Raw genomic sequence first — 17,517 nt, forward strand, 5'->3', positions numbered from 1 at the left:
TGTGCGCACACCACTTTTTATAGGTCTAAATATTTTTGTTCGTACGCACATTTTGGTTTTCTGGCGTATGCAGATTTCCATGCACATATTTATAGATGAGGCCCATGAACATTTAAAATACAGTGAAACCGCCCCATTGTGTGTTTTTTGGTTAACGTTAAAAATCTACGCCATGATTTTGCCTCCATTTTACAAGCATTCTCCGGTTAGCGTACAATATGGCGCACGTCTCGTGTTATTAATACACGGCTGAGTCCATCTGTATTCTAAATGTATTTTTATCACAAAACGTCCTTGTTAGCATCCTAATAGCCAGCTAACAAAATGGAAACCGGAAGTCAGCCCCGTTACATCACCTGTCTATGACATCATCAGCGGTTGACTCTCAAAAATATTAACACAAAACACATTTTTGTAGTGTTTTGAAAACAGTTCTAAATGCACATAAATGATGAATGAAAGGGATAAATGAACATTTAAGGTTACTTTTACCGTCATTTGAAGACGTGACTGTTCCCAAAGACACGATGTGGCAGCTAGACGACCAGCGCCACCTTCCTGTTTCTTCCCATGACTTGTTTCATGAATTCAATAATGTTTTTCTCACCATCTTTGTGAAAATGCTAGCACTTGCAACTATTTTTTGGCTCTATTTTGGGTTATTGAGATGAGAAACACTCGAAACACTTGAATTCAAGGAATAACTCATGGCAAAACAGGAAGATGCTGGTAGCTGTTCTTGCTGCCACATCATGTCTTTGGGAACAGTCGTGGCAAGAATCATGTCTTTTAATGCAAGTAAAAGCGATAAATGTTCATTTATCCTTTTCATTCATCAGTTATATGTATTTATATGAATTTTCAATTGTTCTCTGCATGTCAAACTATAATTGTAAAACTCTAAAACGTGTGTTTTGTGTTAACATTTTTGGCTTTCTGGAACAGATGAATTGGATTTACATGACTTCTTATGGGGAAAATTGAGTTAGAAGTCCGCTTCGGTTAGAGTCTGACCTTCTGGAATGAATGAATGACACCAACACAGTCCAACACTATGGAGAACATCCACCACTATAATTAACACATAATGCTTTATTAATTATTTTGTTGTTGTATAAATTAGCTCTGTAATGGATCTAATTGTGGTCAATGAGGTCTTATAATGTAATTATCCCCCATGTTATTTTCAGTTCATCTGCAGGTGCATTAAGCGGCTGCTTTCTTGCACTCAAGTAGGTGTGTCTGTGTATTGCACTGATGAAAGCAGCCACGCTAATTAGTACTTCAAGCCAGCCTCGTGATCAGCCCTCCACACCGCGTGGGCTGCCGCTATTTAGGCAAAAGTTTTTTCCGCTCAACGCAGCTTTAAACTCCCAAAGCTGTCCAGGAAGTCAGTTTGGCTGCAGGCATTTTTGTTTAGTTTGTTGTTCCAAAATGCATGTGTGTGCGGGGCGGCGTTGAGTGAGGTCATTAATTTTTTAAAGGTTTGTGTGTTATGGAAATGAGACACTGATGAGTGAAGTTTTTTTTTTTTTTTTTTGCCTAATCAGTTTTGGTGAAGTAACAAATAGTGTAGGGAATGTAGCGTTTATGTGGGTGTTAAATTTATGCTTCCTACATTAGAAAGGAAAGTTTCCCATTTGCACTGCACTTTGCCAGCAGTCAGTATTTCTTTATACACTTTTACATCACTTTGCTAAAAAAAAACGCCCCATTGTTCACACACCAGTAATTAATTACGTATCTCACAAAAGTGAGTACTCCTCACATTTCAGCAACCACTGTATTAAATCTTCTTCAGGGCTATGGAAATGAAATTCGATATATAATAATTCCTCATTTATCACGGTTAATTGGTTCCAGACCCAGCCGCGATAAGTGAATTTCTACAAAGTAGGATTCAATATCAATAAGCTGAATATTTTTGTAGTTATGGCACAGAGAACTGGTTTATGATCTCCTAAATATGGTTTTGAACATTTATAAGAGCCATCCAGACACGAAATAACACCCATATAATCACATTTACATTTAAATTACCCAATATAGTAGATATAAACAGAGAAAATAAGACATATTAGACATAAATAAGATACCAGACTCACACGTTAGCAGTTCCTTGTTTTTTTTCTGGACACTGCATTTCCTGCGGTGGCTATTGTCTCATCAATGTATTATAATGCAGGCTTTAAATGGCTTTACACTCGTATTACCCAATATAGTAGACATAATAATAAGCCATGTAAGATGTAAATAAAACTCCTGCTTGTGTCCCCTGGGGGACCTTAGTGCCAGGCGGAAGGGAAATGATGTCGGAGGTTTAGCTCGTCGTGGGTTAGTAGCCTGCGTTATTATGATTATTATGTTGTTATTATTGTGCGAGATAATTTCAACCTACAATACCTGCCTGTTCTGGTGATCACATCTCACGTTCTGGCGACACCTAGTGGCCAATGTAGAATGCTACATTCATAAGTAGAATGTTTCTTCTGCCTTGTATTTCTATTTTACTTCATTTTATGCTTGAACATGTTTAATTTAGGCCAAGAATGCGAACAGTTTTCTTAAATATGTAGTCTTTTTACTAATAATAGGCCGTATTCAAACACAAAACAGCGATCATTTATTAATTATTTTGTGAAAAACCACGATATAGTGAGAGAGTGATATTTGAACTGCAATATAGAGAGGGACGACTGGACTTTCCTTACTATGCACTGAAAATGACCTAACACACCACCCTTATTGTCTGATTATTATTTATTTATTATCATACTAATTATGTGATTATTATGTATTATGATTGAGGACAAACCTTGACAATTATATTACTACGTTGTTACATTACCTTATCATTTCCCATTGTATCATTTTCCCATGTATCAACTTGGTAAAGACGACATTGGAATACAGGAAGTGAATACATTTATTGCATTTGAGGTGAAGTGGACGAGGGGTAGGATTAAATAAGCGTTGTTTTTTCCTACGCCTTTTGGACATGTGGAACCTCGAATTGAACTATGTGATGTATTCCATTGTAACTTGCATGCATGTTCAAATGAATTTAAACCATTACAATAAATAGCTGGCAACACAAGTGGGTAGCAAGACAACTGAGTTGCCTACATTCAAGCACGGTAGTGGTAGCGTCATTGTCTGGGTGAGTGCTGCCGGCACTGGAGAGCTACGGTTCATTGAGATGACAACATACATTCCAACATGTACGATGGCATTCTGAAGCAGGAAACCATTTTCCAGCATTATAACAAGACCAAATACACCTCGCAATATGACAACGGCTTTACTGAGGAAGCTGATGGTGGAGTGGCCAAATATGTCTCCTTCAGACCTGAAGCCAGTGGAGCCCTTGAGGGGCATCCTCATGCAGAATGAAGGAAGGTGGAGGAGTGCAAGGTGTCTGAACACCCATCAACTCCACCAGAGTGCTTTTCTAGGTATTATTGTCATTTCTTTCCTCCTGCAGATGGAGAAAGTTGAGGAGGACCTCCAGCGCTCCAGGTGTCTCCGTGAAAACCAAACCAAAGAGTTCTCGCTGCAACTCGATGCTGTCAGACAAAAATACGAGCAGCAGGTCTGTTTGCTTACCTTTTAACTCCATGAGTTACCAGAACCTCCTTCACTTCTATGACAACAGTATTCCATTGTAAAATATTCCATCCTGCTTTCATTTTCACAATATTTGCATTCCACTCCTCTACCCAGCCTTGGTGACTAACATCCAAGTGGAATCATCTTGCTGTTATTTGTCCCCCATCTGATTTCCATCAGATTAATTTCTCGTGATAAGGGACACGCTTTTGATTAAGCCTCGAATGAAGAATGGAAAACTGAAGGTAATCTGCATTGCAGATGTGCTGTGACCTTATCATTGCATCTGTCCTTTGCTATTCGCGGTCTAGAAACCGTTTTCACAAGTCATTTAAGTATTGCTCAATGACAAGATGACTTATTTTATCGACTACTGCATTCAGTTAAGCTCCAGCTTTGGAAATGACCTGTAGAGGCCTTGCAGTAACCGATTATTCTTCAGAAACGGAACATAAAATAAAGCACAAACAAACCCATTGGTGAAAATAATACAGAAAAATGTTGTCTGAATATTTGAACATTTCAATTTCAGACATTCGAGGGGTAATTTAAAGGCACAATGAGCAGCATCAAGAAGAACAGGACAACAGAACAACAGAACAAACGGAACATCAGACAATAAAACAGACACAAAGTTATACAGTTATACAACACAAGTGAGTAGCAAGATAATTGTGTCTTGCTGACAAGCATGGTGGTTTGGGACTGCATGAGTGCTGCTGGCAGTCGAGAGCTGTAGGTTATTGAGGAGAGAAAAAACAAATTCCAACATGCACTGTGACTTTCAGAAGCACCGTTGGTCAATATAATACTGTACATACAACGGACAGATGTCTTTTTCGAACCTTTCTCACAATATTTTCTTAAAAAATAAATACACTGGACAGTCAAACCTCCGTTTTTGCATGCCTCGCTTTCCGTATGATTCAGTTTCCGTCAAAAATTTTATCATTCCACGAAGTCGAGCACCCTACGCGTTGCTGACTTTTTTTTATTGAGTGTGACTGCTGGATAACTCACCATGGGGCCAAAGAAAGTTCCGCATCAACTGCAAGTTCCATCCATTCGTTTCACATTGTTTTCTGCATGTAATACTATAATTATTCTTAATTAAATGTATTTTATGTTAATACTTCTGGGTGTTTGCATCAGATTCATTATAATTACATTATTTCCGATGCCAGAAATTGCTTTGGGTTTCGTACACTCATCTGACCGTTTGGAACAATTTAATAGCGAAAATCATGGGAGTGCTATAATGAATAGAAGACATTTTTTGGCAGCTTGCAGGAAATGTTTCTGTTAATTAATTTTGAATTTATACGGCGTTTTTAGTCCTGCATGCCCGCCATGTTTTGGATTGTGTCGATGCGGGGATGTTGCTCGAAATAGCCTCATTTAAACATAAATGACTGCTAGATTTTTTTAATTTATTTAATTTGTTTTCATAGTTTCCTTGAATCATGAGTTTTAATGGTCTCATATGCCTCAAAGCCTTGCAGTGGAAATAATTGCACCATATAATGTGACATTTTTGCATTCATGCCTATCTAAATTGCCATAAAAGGTCCTCTAGATAAGTGGTCGCTAACATTTTTAGACCCAAAGACCAGCTCGCGTTCCACAAAGCTCCAGCAGACCGGGAGTGTAACAGGAAAAGTTGCGCGTTCCATAACCGGTGTAACAACCAGTACTTAAATAACAGGAATAATGTTCTTCTATAGTTTCTTCTATAGTTTCCTGTATACAGTACTTATCCATAACATTACATTTACATTCACACTCATTTCCAAGCCAAGTGAAGTTATTACTACATGTAAATTGATGCAGATAGAGGTGCAAATCTGAAAAAATGCATCCATTTTATATTCATTGTGTGTTTTATGTGGGTAAATGTATGATTTCATTTATAGTTTAAGGGTACATCATCACTGAAATGCTGCTTAGAACCATCAAAAGATTGCATTTATATATGCCGAAACCACATATCCGTACCTCAGCATTGAAGTAAGTGTACGGTTTTATCACAGTCTTGGCTGCCAACTTCACATTGTCACTATGGGGAATTATTAAGTCGGTCTCATGTGGAAAAAGGTGCGCAATCAAAGTGGAATTGTGGGAAATAATTCCAGAGTGAGGAGTGCAGTTGACAGTAGGCTACACAGGGTTAGCAGCACATCAGGAAGCCTTTTGTCTTAAAGATAAAAACACATAAAGATGAAGGGCCTGTCTATGTGATGATGAGTGCATGAATGCGTGTGACATTCTGTCACTGATTAAAGGGGAGAGAAAAAGAGGAAACATATATACTGTATGTAGATTATTCATAGAATGCTGTCAGCTATGTTGTCTAAATCGATGCTTACATTCAAAACTCAGTAGTTTGCAGTGATGTAGAAATACTTTGCATCATACTTACGTTCTCATATTTTGCCCCTCATGCCAAACACAGTGGTGTGAAAAAGTGTTGATTCTGATTTCTGTTTTTTTTGCATGTCACACTTAGATTAATTGATTAATTAATTAATAATTGATTAATTGAGATCTATCAGTCTGGAAAAGGTTATAAAGCCATTTCGAAAGGTTTGGGACTTCAGCGAACCACAGTGAGAGCCATTATCCACAAATGGCGAAAACATGGAACAGTGGTGAACCTTCCCAGGAGTGGCCGGCCAACCAAAATTACCCCAAGTGTGCAGCCACGACTCATCCAAGAGGTTACAAAAGACCCCAAAAGAACAAAAAGAACATTAAGGCTTGTCTCTATTTTGCCAGAAAACATCTTGACAATCCCCAAGACCTTTGGGAAAATACTCTGTGGTTTGACAAGACAAAAGTTTTATTTTTTGTAAGGTGTGTGTCCCATTACATCTGGTGTAAAAGTAACGCCGCATTTCAGATAAAGAACATCATAGCAACAGTAAAATATGGTGGTGGTAGTGTGATGGTCTGGGGCTGTTTTGCTGCTTCAGGACCTGGAAGACTTGCTGTGATAAATGGAACCATGAATTCTGCTGTCTGCCAAAAAATCCTTCAGGAGAATGTCCGGCCATCTGTTCGTGACCTCAAGCTGAAACCAACTTGGGTTCTAAGTCCACCTCTGAATGGCTAAAGAAGACAAAATGAAGACTTTGGAGTGGCCTAGTCAAAGTTGTGACCCGAATCCTATTGAGATGCTGTGGCATGACCTTAAAAAGGCGCTCCATGCTGGAAAACCCTCCATGTGGCTGAATTACAACAATTCTGCACAGCGCTGTAAGAAACTCATTGCAAGTTATCGCAAACGCTTGATTGCAGTTGTTGCTGCTAATGGTAGCCCAACCACTTAATAGGTTTGGGGGCAATCACATTTTCACACAGGTCCATGTAGGTTTTTTTGTAGATTTTTTTCCCTACCTTAATTAAGTTTCATTTAATTTTGTATTCAGTTGTGTTGTCAATGACTAATATTTAAATTTGTTTGATGATCTGAAACATTTAAGTGTAACAAACTTGCAAAAAAAAGAAGTCAGGAATGGGACAAACACTTTTTCCGCACCACAATACAGTTCCTAGTGTTGTGGCCGGTCTGTGTGTACCGGGGTGTCCAAACTTTTTCCATCGAGGGCCACGTACTGAAAAATTAAAGGATGCAAGGGCCACTTTGATATTTTGTAAAGCAACACATATAAATGTGCTTAGAAGTTATATATATTTACAGGTTATATACGTATAACCTCTATGTTCGAAATAAATTAACCCGTACCATACCTAAACTTCCAGCTCCCCACGTCTGTAGTTGAGTTCTGAGCTAGTTGGCTCCAGGCTTTATTTTAGGATGTGTAACAAAGCCTGCAGTTTTACAAAGACCATGATGAGGAAGATGATAGAATTTTTTCACGTCTGCTTGTCATAAACTGGCTCTAGAGCCCTATTATTGTTATAACATTATTAAGAAATCCATTGTGCATTAAAGGGCATCTTTAAGATGTCAAAGACATTCAAAGGCATGGAAATAACTCGTGCTCTATCTGTCTACTCTGCACTGGCGGTCATTGGCTGTTCAGTTACTACAGTGACAGGATAAAGGGCGTTCTCTTTCTTGCTTCTCTCCATCCTCCTCCTTGCAGCCAAGTCAGCCTCCCCTGCTGAGACCAGACAGGGCATCTGGTTTATTCTCCTCCACACCCTCCTCCTCCCTGCTCCCTCCTCCTTCCCAAACATTTCACATTTTCCCCCGCTGGGGTTTGAAAGAAGCCCATTATTACCTCACTGTCCTGCACACACAACCATGTCAGGCCAGGCTGACAGGAGCCGTGCTGTGCACTAACACCCCGTTCTCTACTCTGCATCTGTGGCACCAAGCTGTGCTATAACCTACTCTGTCTTCCCTTTTTAGAAGCGCCACGTCGGCTCCTTTAAGAATCACCAGCATCCTCCACTGCACTGCATGCTGGTACCGTGTGATGTCACAGCCGGGCGTCTTGCTGGGTCTGCTCTCTTGTCATCTCCTGCCCGTTTTTTTTTGCTTTTTCTTACAATGGATCTTTCTTGCCTCATTCTACTTCTTCGTTTCACCTCTGATCCCTTCTGTTCTCCGAATTCCTCATGGCCCAAGACACTTAACAGGAGTGTACAGTAAGCCAAGGATGTTCTTCCCCGGCTTTATGCTTCCGCGTGTCCTGCTGAGGCAAAGAATTGGCTTGCCTATGTATTCTGACTGTGAATTTGATTTACTTGTATTTTGCATGTAAAAATAAAGCGTTAATTTGTCTATGGAGCATACTACTGATCAAATTTGGTCATGGTTTATTTGTTTCGGACATGCTTATTGAGAAAGTTACGTTGAAGTACATCGTATGTTTTTACTTGGACTGCACTGGGTAGACTTTGTCGCTCCATAAAATTATGGCGTTCTATTGCAGCTAATACACATTTTGTGCCTCATTGGTGACTAATCTTGCGGGATTAAATAACTTTTATACAACAAAAAATGGTTCCATAGTACCAAGCTTCACAAGACTGAGGATGGAATCCGGCTTCCTGTCGATATCCCCTCATTCATCACCTGCTCTCAATAGCACACAAGATCCACAGATAAAGCTTAGGGACAGACCAGGCACGGACCGAGCATTGAGGCTCTGGATCTCTGTTCTGGCCATCCAGGTAGGGTGCCGTCAAACACAATATGCAGGGGATTAGCTTCAAAGCAAGCCCCCCTGGGCCCCTCACTGTCCTTCCGAGGCTCCGGCTGGGGCTGCTCGGCACGGCGGTGTCCCCTCCGACACCAGTGCCACCATGGGGGACTGGGGAACAGAGCGGAGCCTGGGAAAGGCTTGGTGTCTGGCAGGGCTTGGAGCTCACCTCTCAGCAGGTGAGCTTGAGCTGCCAGTATGATTAAGCTGAAAAAATCTGTCTATTGTTTATTGCATATTTCATAGACCATGGTCTTCATGAAAGTGTCTTTTGCGATGCAGCAGTTATTCGTTTAAACTCTGCTGATGTTTTTGATTTAGATTAATTTTCTTTTGAATGTAGTGTGTGAGAAATCGTTCTTCATCTTCACGTTTTTTGCGTCGTATTCTTCACCAAAGCCGATTTTCACATGCTGTCAGACGCCTAGCATGGGGGCATTGGTTAGTCTCTGCAGACAGATGGCTAACCCCTGCCAGCTTTCATACACAACCCAAGCTACATGTTCTTTTATACGCCGATCATAGAAGACAGCGAGCAGGACCGGGTGGAAGAGAGACGGACGACATGTTTATGGCCGGGCTATACACAGTGAGGCGAGGTGAGAGGGCGGGGGGAGCTTGCCAGATGTAAACACGCCACCGCATGTCGTCTCCTGACAATATGAAGAAACTTTTTGAGGGTGTTTCCAAACATCCAACCAATGGCACCAGACACGTTGGTTGGAGGGTTCAAGGAAATTGGATGGAAAAGTTGTCATGACGACGGAGTTGCCAAGTGGCTTATGAAGTCTTTCTTTGCCCGCTTGTCCAATCAGATGGCTGAGCAGCGCGCCAAGCACGAGCAGGAGAGGACACGCCTGCAACAGCAGCATTGCGCCGAAAAGGACAGCCTTGTCCAGGAGCGCCAGCGGGAGGTGAGCAGCCTGGAGAGTCAGGCCAGGGCCGCCCTGCAGCAGCACCAGCAACACACCCAGGAGTGGAGGAAGCGTGATGCCCAGGTAGGGGGTCTCCACTGATCCATGTTCGTATGCACACATGCTAACCCAACCGGTCTCCTGTGGACTACAGTTTCGTATCATCCCTCTTTTTTTTTCTTGGGGTTTCAAAAGCCCAGCGGGTTACCGGACACTTGACGTTGATATTCTGGTGATTACCTTTTGAACGTGGTGGAATATTTTGTTGATCCTGTTTGAATACATGAAGGGAATGGTATTTGGAGTGAACGTCAAAAAAAACTTTTTCAGGGAATGTAGGAACAAAAATTGTTGATTTTATTACTTTTATCACTAACATTTGAGGTAAAATTGATAGAAATTCGGAAACCATTGGTAGCGAGATGGAATATAAATCTCTTCCTTGGTTTTCTTTTAAAACCTGCCCTTTGCACTTTTATATGTTTGTATGCCGGTCCGCTTGTTCCAACACAGAATGGCGCAATGGTGTATGGCATAGAAACACCATTTAAATGGTATTGATATTGATCTATTCATCCAAAGCAGCAGGTCTTCATCCCATGGTGCTCACTCTGTCTTTGCCTTCTTCTTCAGCCTAAGCTAGCCTTAGCGCTCTGTGGGGAACCACTTGCAGTTGGAGTTATGTTGGACACTTCTTTTTTTGTTGTTGTTATTGGCTGGAAAAAAAGACATCTGGATAGAAATAGCAGACACTGGGGACATAACTGTCACAAAAAATATAACTATGGAGTTTGTATTGTTTTTTTGGAAGAAAATGCTGCAGTTATGGTTGATAATGGCCTGCAATTTATACTGATATTTCTAACATTGTAGCAGCATAATTCTTTTTTTTAAACTTGTTTCGTAGTTTTTTTCTGTGCCTTTTCTTAACACATTATCAGAAAATGTCCTCCCAGTGACGCTAGTTAGTTTAGTTTCCCGTTGACGGTGCCATGTCAGCCATATTTCACTCGTGTGTGTAGCATGTAGTGAAATAGTGAAATGTCATGTAGTTTGCCAAAGCACGGCATCTTAGGAGGTGACACAATACACACTTCCTGTCCTCTCATCCCGACATCCTCACTTGCTGTTTGCTCGTCCCGAATTCCGAGAGTAGAGATCAGATGCCTGCCGAGTGTCAAACGTCAGAAGTCGTAGAAGATCCCAATTTTCATTCAGGACAGGACTGCGAGGATCTTGGAAAATAGACGCTATGCTTTGACTTCCTTGTGCGACTATTCAGGAGGATTTGATGCTGAATTGACAAGCAACTGACACACTAGCAACTTGCATGTATAAAAGATGAGGCGTTTTTAACATTTAGCAAGACTATACAGAAGTTGCTTACCCTTAGAGAACTCTCTAGTCTTTCCTGTCACATGGATGGCAACACTTCATTAAGCACTTTCATCACGCTAAACAGCAAAGAAAATATTTTAATTGTCAGTGCACACAGGAATTATAGCAGCATGGTATTGCAGATATGTCGCCCGCAAGCTGTGCAGTGAATTTCGTTTATAATTAAATGAATCCACATAGCACCATTGGGTTATACACTGTATATATTTTCATTGTTGCTATATGTAAATAACAATGAACATGTTTTAATTAATTAATAAATATGTGCACCTGAGGTAATGCAAGCCTTACAGGTCATTTTTATACCATTTGTGGCCATGCAACTGTAGGTATGCATGCACCAGTGACGTGCTGTAAGGGTCATAGCTGGTGAGGAAGTGACTCCTGAGTTTTTTTTATGTTAATACAGATTTCTCATTAAGAGGATAACCAAAAAAAAGAGGGGAGGAATTCACTTTGGTTAAAACATGTTTTCAGGTCCTTCTAAGACCCATTTATTTATTTATTTTAACTGAAAAACATTTGTGTTGTTACCGTTTGTTTGTGTATGAAGTACATGCATCCTTGCCTTCTCCAGGAAAATATCTGACTTTGTTTCCTCCATCTTGGCAGTCAAATTCATTCATTCATTTAGCAGAGCATAAAAATATTTTGAATCCATTTGATGCTGCCTTTTCCTCTGAGGAAGGACGTCAGTGACAAGCACCTTCCAGCTCACGTCGCCCCTCCCCTTGAGAATGCAGAGGTACTGCAAGTGCCTCCCGTATGACGTTTCTATGTATTTTATTGTCTGATTAGCAAGAATAATGACATCACACTTACATGAAAGACATTGCACAGGCTGTACAAAGTCATGGTTATAATACATTACAGGCATGACTGTGTGAGTAAACCTCACTCCTCGACGCCTTAAGCGTCTCGCTGGACATTGACTCCTTGGGCTTGTGGCTTATGTGATGCCTACTGTTCTCAACTCTCATGGACAATGGTTCGAGCCCCGGGTGTGCACAGGGGCGGGCCAAATGGGTTACACCTAGTTGTTCCATGCCATCTTTCAATTTTTCTCCACCATCTCCTCCTCTCAAATCCTGTCCTGAATCGTGATGTCTTTTCTACGAGCACACACCATCTGGTCATCAAACAGCATTGAGTCTCACTTCTCTCATGAGATCTCTTCCATGGACTAACTAAGGATGCTGTCAGTTTTTCAAAGCGTTTCCATGCCAGCTGTGTGATTAGGACGAGTCAAGTGGCGAGCTTGATGACAAACGCAAGCAGCTGAGGAGATGTGTGATGAAGACAACGAGGCAGACAGTCATACCAGTCATAGACTGGTGTGCATATTGGTTTTCTTTTTAGTGCTTGTATTGTGTCATTTACTGTGTGACTGTCCCTGTCAAGAGGACTTGTCTTATTTCTCACTGATTTTCTGCAGTAGACAAGTGTTTCACTCAGTTTGCATGTCAGTGTTATTTAAATGATTGCATGTCATCTCCCCACATTTCCACCCTATTTTTTCACCATTCATTTGACTGATCATAGAGGAAGAAGAGCATCCTCTGTTCAAAAGCATGAACTTATTGTGAATGTGCATATATCACATCTTCAGGTGCTTGAGTTTGACTGACAATGATTACATTTTAATGAGAATAGAACACACACCAGAAAAGCTTAGGCTACATTAACTCATTCAAACCCAGCCATTTTTCAAAAGACAATCCCTTCAATACCAGCCATTTTAGACAATTTTGACTGATCTTTCAAGGCACGCAAAATATTGTGTTCTATGGCTATGTAATCATGGAACCTAACAAAAGAAAGATTAGACTCCGTCTGTCATCAGAAAAAGAAGTTTGTTTCTACCTTTTTCCATTCTTTCGTAATCAGCAGTAGAACATAGGTAAGTTTCAGGAAAATATCAGCTGCCAACTAAAATCTTTTGTGAAAAGATACATTTCAAGCATAACTTTCACTTCGACACAAATATTTTGATTTTGTGCCAGCTCAAATATCTAACCAACTACACCACAACATAAACAACACAAAACAAGTGTTGTTTTACATAAAAATAACAATGAACCATGAACTATTTACAATTTTCACATTTGGAACTAAACTGTGTGCGTGCGCGTGTATGTGTGCGTGTGCATGCTTTACAATTTCCCTACAATGCGTAACCTTCTGCACGCTATGTTCTTCCACTTTCTCTTTGCTGTCATGTACAGTATGTTTTTTCCGTTCATATTCACATGCCGAGCTCTTATCAAATGCACTTCTGCCACCTTGTGGCCGTTTTTGTGGTTTAAAACTGCTCTGCGTAAATGGACATCTATTAGTGTGCAGTTGCGTCATCACATCTTTTTGTATCATTCGCAAAAAAAACATAGAAGACTTAGAAATATGTCTTTGGGATGGAGCGTTTGGGTTTATAAAAAATGTATAAATACGTCTTTGGTATTGAATGAGTTAAAAAAAAAAGGTGTTTAATTCCAGTTAATGTCTTTATAGCAGAGAGGGTGATTATTTATAATTTGTAACAAAATATTACTGTTTTAACTGTACAGTAGCACAAAAGCGATCATGCATGTATGTACAAAGTACCAGCACATTAGATTATACGGTGTAACCGTGGTTAGAGTCTTCCCCGGTTAGCCTGTGTTTCGGTTAATGACGAAAATGTTGCCCCGGTTTGCGTACATTTTGCAGTTAGTGTACAATATGATGCGCGCCTTGACGTGTTATTAATACACTGCGTGAGTACAACTGTGTTCTTCATGTATTTTTATCAAAAAGCGTCCTTTTTAGCATACTTAGCTTGCTAACAACATGGCAACTGTAACCAGAAGTCAGCTATGTCGCCCATCTATGATGTCATCAGTGGTTGACTCTCAAAAATGTTTATAGATTATTTACAATTATAGTTTTACATGCATAAATGGACTCTAAATGCATAAAAATGACGAATGAAAGGGATAAATGAACATTTATGGTTACTTTAACCTTTACTGAAGACGTGACTGTTCCCAAAGACAAAATGTGACAGCGAGATCAAAACCTTGCCCTTCAACGCCACCTGTGTTATTGCGGTAATAAACACTATTGAGTTCAAGAAATAACTCACGTCAAGAATCACGTCTGCAATGAAGGTAAATTTAACCTTAAATGTTCATTTAATCCCTTTTATCCCTTAATCAGTTTTGTATATTTGTGTTTTCTGCATGTAAATCTATAATCGTAATACTATAAAAATGTGTTTTGTGTTAAAATGTTTGGCTTTCTGGAATGGACTCATTGGATTTACACGATTTCTTAAGGGAGAAATTGATTCGGTTTGCATTCGTTTTAGTCTTATTAATGACGCTAAACAAAGAGTGCACTGCATTTTGACTCAATTGCTTTGATACTCATCAGTATTATCAGAGATCATTTATATTGAAAAAAAGTAGCAGTTACTAACCAAAAGGTATGGACCATATCTTTATGCAGGATGATAGTACATATTGTAGGTTTAGCTACAGCACTTGGCTATGAAAGCAAACACTGCAAGGCAACTTGTCACGTAATCGCTCTTTAGGATACCATACAGAAGTTTTGCAGTTTCTGTGTGATTTCTCTTGATCTTTGAACATTTTAAGCTGATGTTCTGCCAGCCTTTTGTCTTCTTAGCAGCAGACAAACCATGACCCACATTCTATGTGGTACCTTTACTGAAATCTCTACATCAGCCTCCTCCCCATGTGCACTCACTCACTACCATCCAACCTCTTGTATTTCTATGTGTGTCATTCGCAATGTCAGAGCCACTGTGGAGATCACTATCAACTCCTGAAAGCATTTTTTTCAAGACACATCATCCATAATTGTTAATGAGAGAATTATACATTAAAGACTTTTGAGGGCTCAGATCAAATATAGCATTTTTATGCCGTTTTATGCCTGCATCACTTGTTGAACAATAATCTCACACGTGCGGATTTTATTTTTGTGCTGGTGCACACAAGCAAAAGCATCAGCCCTTTCGTGTGACGCTTCTCGTCTGAAGTCGCCTTGATTCTCTCCAGTGCTGGCTTAAAACACTTCTTTCTGTGTGATGCCCGAGCATTTGAGCGAGGTTTAGCCTGAAGGAGTGCAATCCGCAGTAAGAAACTGTATAAAAGCAAGGGTAGTAATGACCATGTGCAGCCACCTGCTAGTAGGTTTTTGTTATGAATTTTGTTAAAAATTTCTGAATGATTGAATATGTTATGTACCAAAATTAGCAACATTAGGTACAACCCCTGAAAATGGCCTTAATCCCTCAATAACGGCACCCATGCATTCTACAGCATAGATTCTTGATTGATTTTCATTTGTCTTGTCAGGATGAACATACTGTAAATCAAACACCAATCTTATACTCATATGCCAAGGCAGTCCCTCAACATCCAGAGCCTTGAGGAATTCAGGGCGAAACTCGTCCACTCCTGGAGCTTTGCCACTGGGGAGCATTTTGACTACCCCAGATACCTCAGCCACGGTGATGAAACTCTCCGCGTTTGTGTCCTCAGACTCTGCTTCCTCTATGGAAGGTATGTCAGTGGGATTGAGAAGGGCCTCAAAGTATTCCTTCCACCGTTTGACTATATGCTCAGTCGAGGCCGTGGTTGTCAGTCGGAAAAGGGTGGATTTCTCCCTCTGGGTTGGAAATGAGGTCCTGCCTCAGGTGGAGGAGTTCAAGTATCTCGGGGTCTTGTTCACAAGTGAGGGAAGGTTGGATCGTGAGTCGGATAGGCGGATCGTCGCAGCGTCTGCGTAATGCGGTCGCTCTACCAGACCGTCGTGGTGAAGACAGAGCTGAGCCGGAAGGCAAAGCTCTCAATTTACTGGTCGATCTATGTTCCCACCCTCACCTATGGTCATGAGCTTTGGGTTGTGACCGAAAGAATGAGATTGCGGAAAATGAGTTTCCTTCGTAGGGTGGCTGGACCCTAAAGATGACAGGAGGAGCTCAGTCATCCAGGGGAGACTCAGTGTAGAACCGCTGCTCCTTCACAAAAACAGGAGCCAGCGGAGGTGGCTCAGGCAACTAGTCCGGACGCCTCCCTGGTGAGGTGTTCCGGCCATACCCAGCCGGAACACCGGCCCCGGGGCAGACGTAGGACATGCTGGAGGGATTATGTCTCACAGCTGGCCTGGGAACGCCTCGGTGTCCTCCCGGTGGAACTGGAGGAGGTGGCCGGGGACTGGGAAGTCTGGGCTTCCCTATTGAGACTGCCCCTGCGACCCGGACCCGGATAGTGGAGGAAAATGCATGGATGGATGGCACTACTCCTAACAAAACATAAAAATAGCAGCGGCTCAGAAGTACAAACCGTGGCTCCAAGGGGTTTACGAGCCGAAAAAGGCCAGTATCTTCAACAATGGTAAGGGGCTGGTCATCTAGCGGCATAATTTCTATTATGAAATCACAGAACACATTAGCCCTCAGGTCATGTCTGTCAAACTTTGTGCACCTTTCAAACACCATGGCGATAGGACCAAGACCCAGGCCCCAGGCATCATAGCGATGCTGTTGTTTCAGGTGACTGATAAGGTTTGATGTGTTGAAGTTGTTTTTTTCCCTCATTGCAGAATTTTTGCAGAGCATTTGGCGAAATATTGTCCTCTGAAACAGTAAAGTCCCACACAATCTACACCGTGGTTGTTTACAAGTGAGCTCAGAGGAAGTCACGACAGGCCGTTTGCAGCACGTCACGGAAAAGGAGCACTTGATTTGCCCACACTAACCCACCTACAGCACAGTATGGGTAATCTGGCCTCACTGGAGCATTTACTTCATATGGGTTATCAGTAGGGCTGTCTTCCACTAAAGATTTTCATATTTGGGAAGCCCCCAAAAAGGCAATTTTTGTTAGTAATGATAATTGTAAAGAACAAGGAGGAGTTTGTTGAGATGTCCCAAGTCCCCCAAACCATAGTGGCTGACATTCTGTGTTTTTTACATTACATATAGGTTTTTTGGATGATTTACGTTAGTCATGTCACGATGAATATGCATACCTGATTTTGTGTCAATTGCACACACTGGTAGTGGGTGCTAATATTTTATAACTCTCCAGAGGGTGCTCATAAGCAAGTGGGGAAGGGAATAGGTTAGGGAATATGAATAGGAAGCTAAGGCCCGCTAAAATACATACATTGGGCCAGGATACACATGCTTGTTGAGTTTTCCAGTATGTTAAAGCCTCCAAAAGGAGTTTTTCTTGCCCAAATAATAATAATAGTGTGTTTATGTGTTTATTATTGTGGTTGAAGTTCACAGGTAACTGCACATCATCATGAGAGCTGTTTGTAATATTTTTGTGGGTTATGTCACCGTACGAGGGACAAAATATTAGACACAGCTCTCAGTATATTTGCCTCCATTTCCCTGCAAGGATTCT

The 17,517-nt window shown here is 41.0% G+C and overlaps 1 protein-coding gene across 10 annotated transcripts in view; it reads left to right on the forward strand.

Annotated features, from left to right (window-relative positions):
- The window catches only part of LOC129171096 (axin-2-like), a 159,096-nt gene that overhangs the window by 65,414 nt on the left and 76,165 nt on the right, over positions 1-17,517 (forward strand). For all 10 annotated transcript variants that reach the window (XR_008566735.1, XR_008566733.1, XR_008566736.1 and 7 more), the window contains 2 exons: positions 3,485-3,592; positions 9,599-9,781. Coding sequence is in view for 5 of the 10 variants with exons in the window: in XM_054759445.1 (XP_054615420.1) it covers positions 3,485-3,592; positions 9,599-9,781 (291 nt within the window). In the remaining 5 variants the exon portion in view is untranslated. The remainder of the gene's footprint in view (positions 1-3,484; positions 3,593-9,598; positions 9,782-17,517) is intronic.

The sequence above is a fragment of the Dunckerocampus dactyliophorus genome, chromosome 18 (genome assembly GCF_027744805.1).
Source record: "Dunckerocampus dactyliophorus isolate RoL2022-P2 chromosome 18, RoL_Ddac_1.1, whole genome shotgun sequence".
NCBI classification, from domain to species: Eukaryota; Metazoa; Chordata; class Actinopteri; order Syngnathiformes; family Syngnathidae; genus Dunckerocampus; species Dunckerocampus dactyliophorus.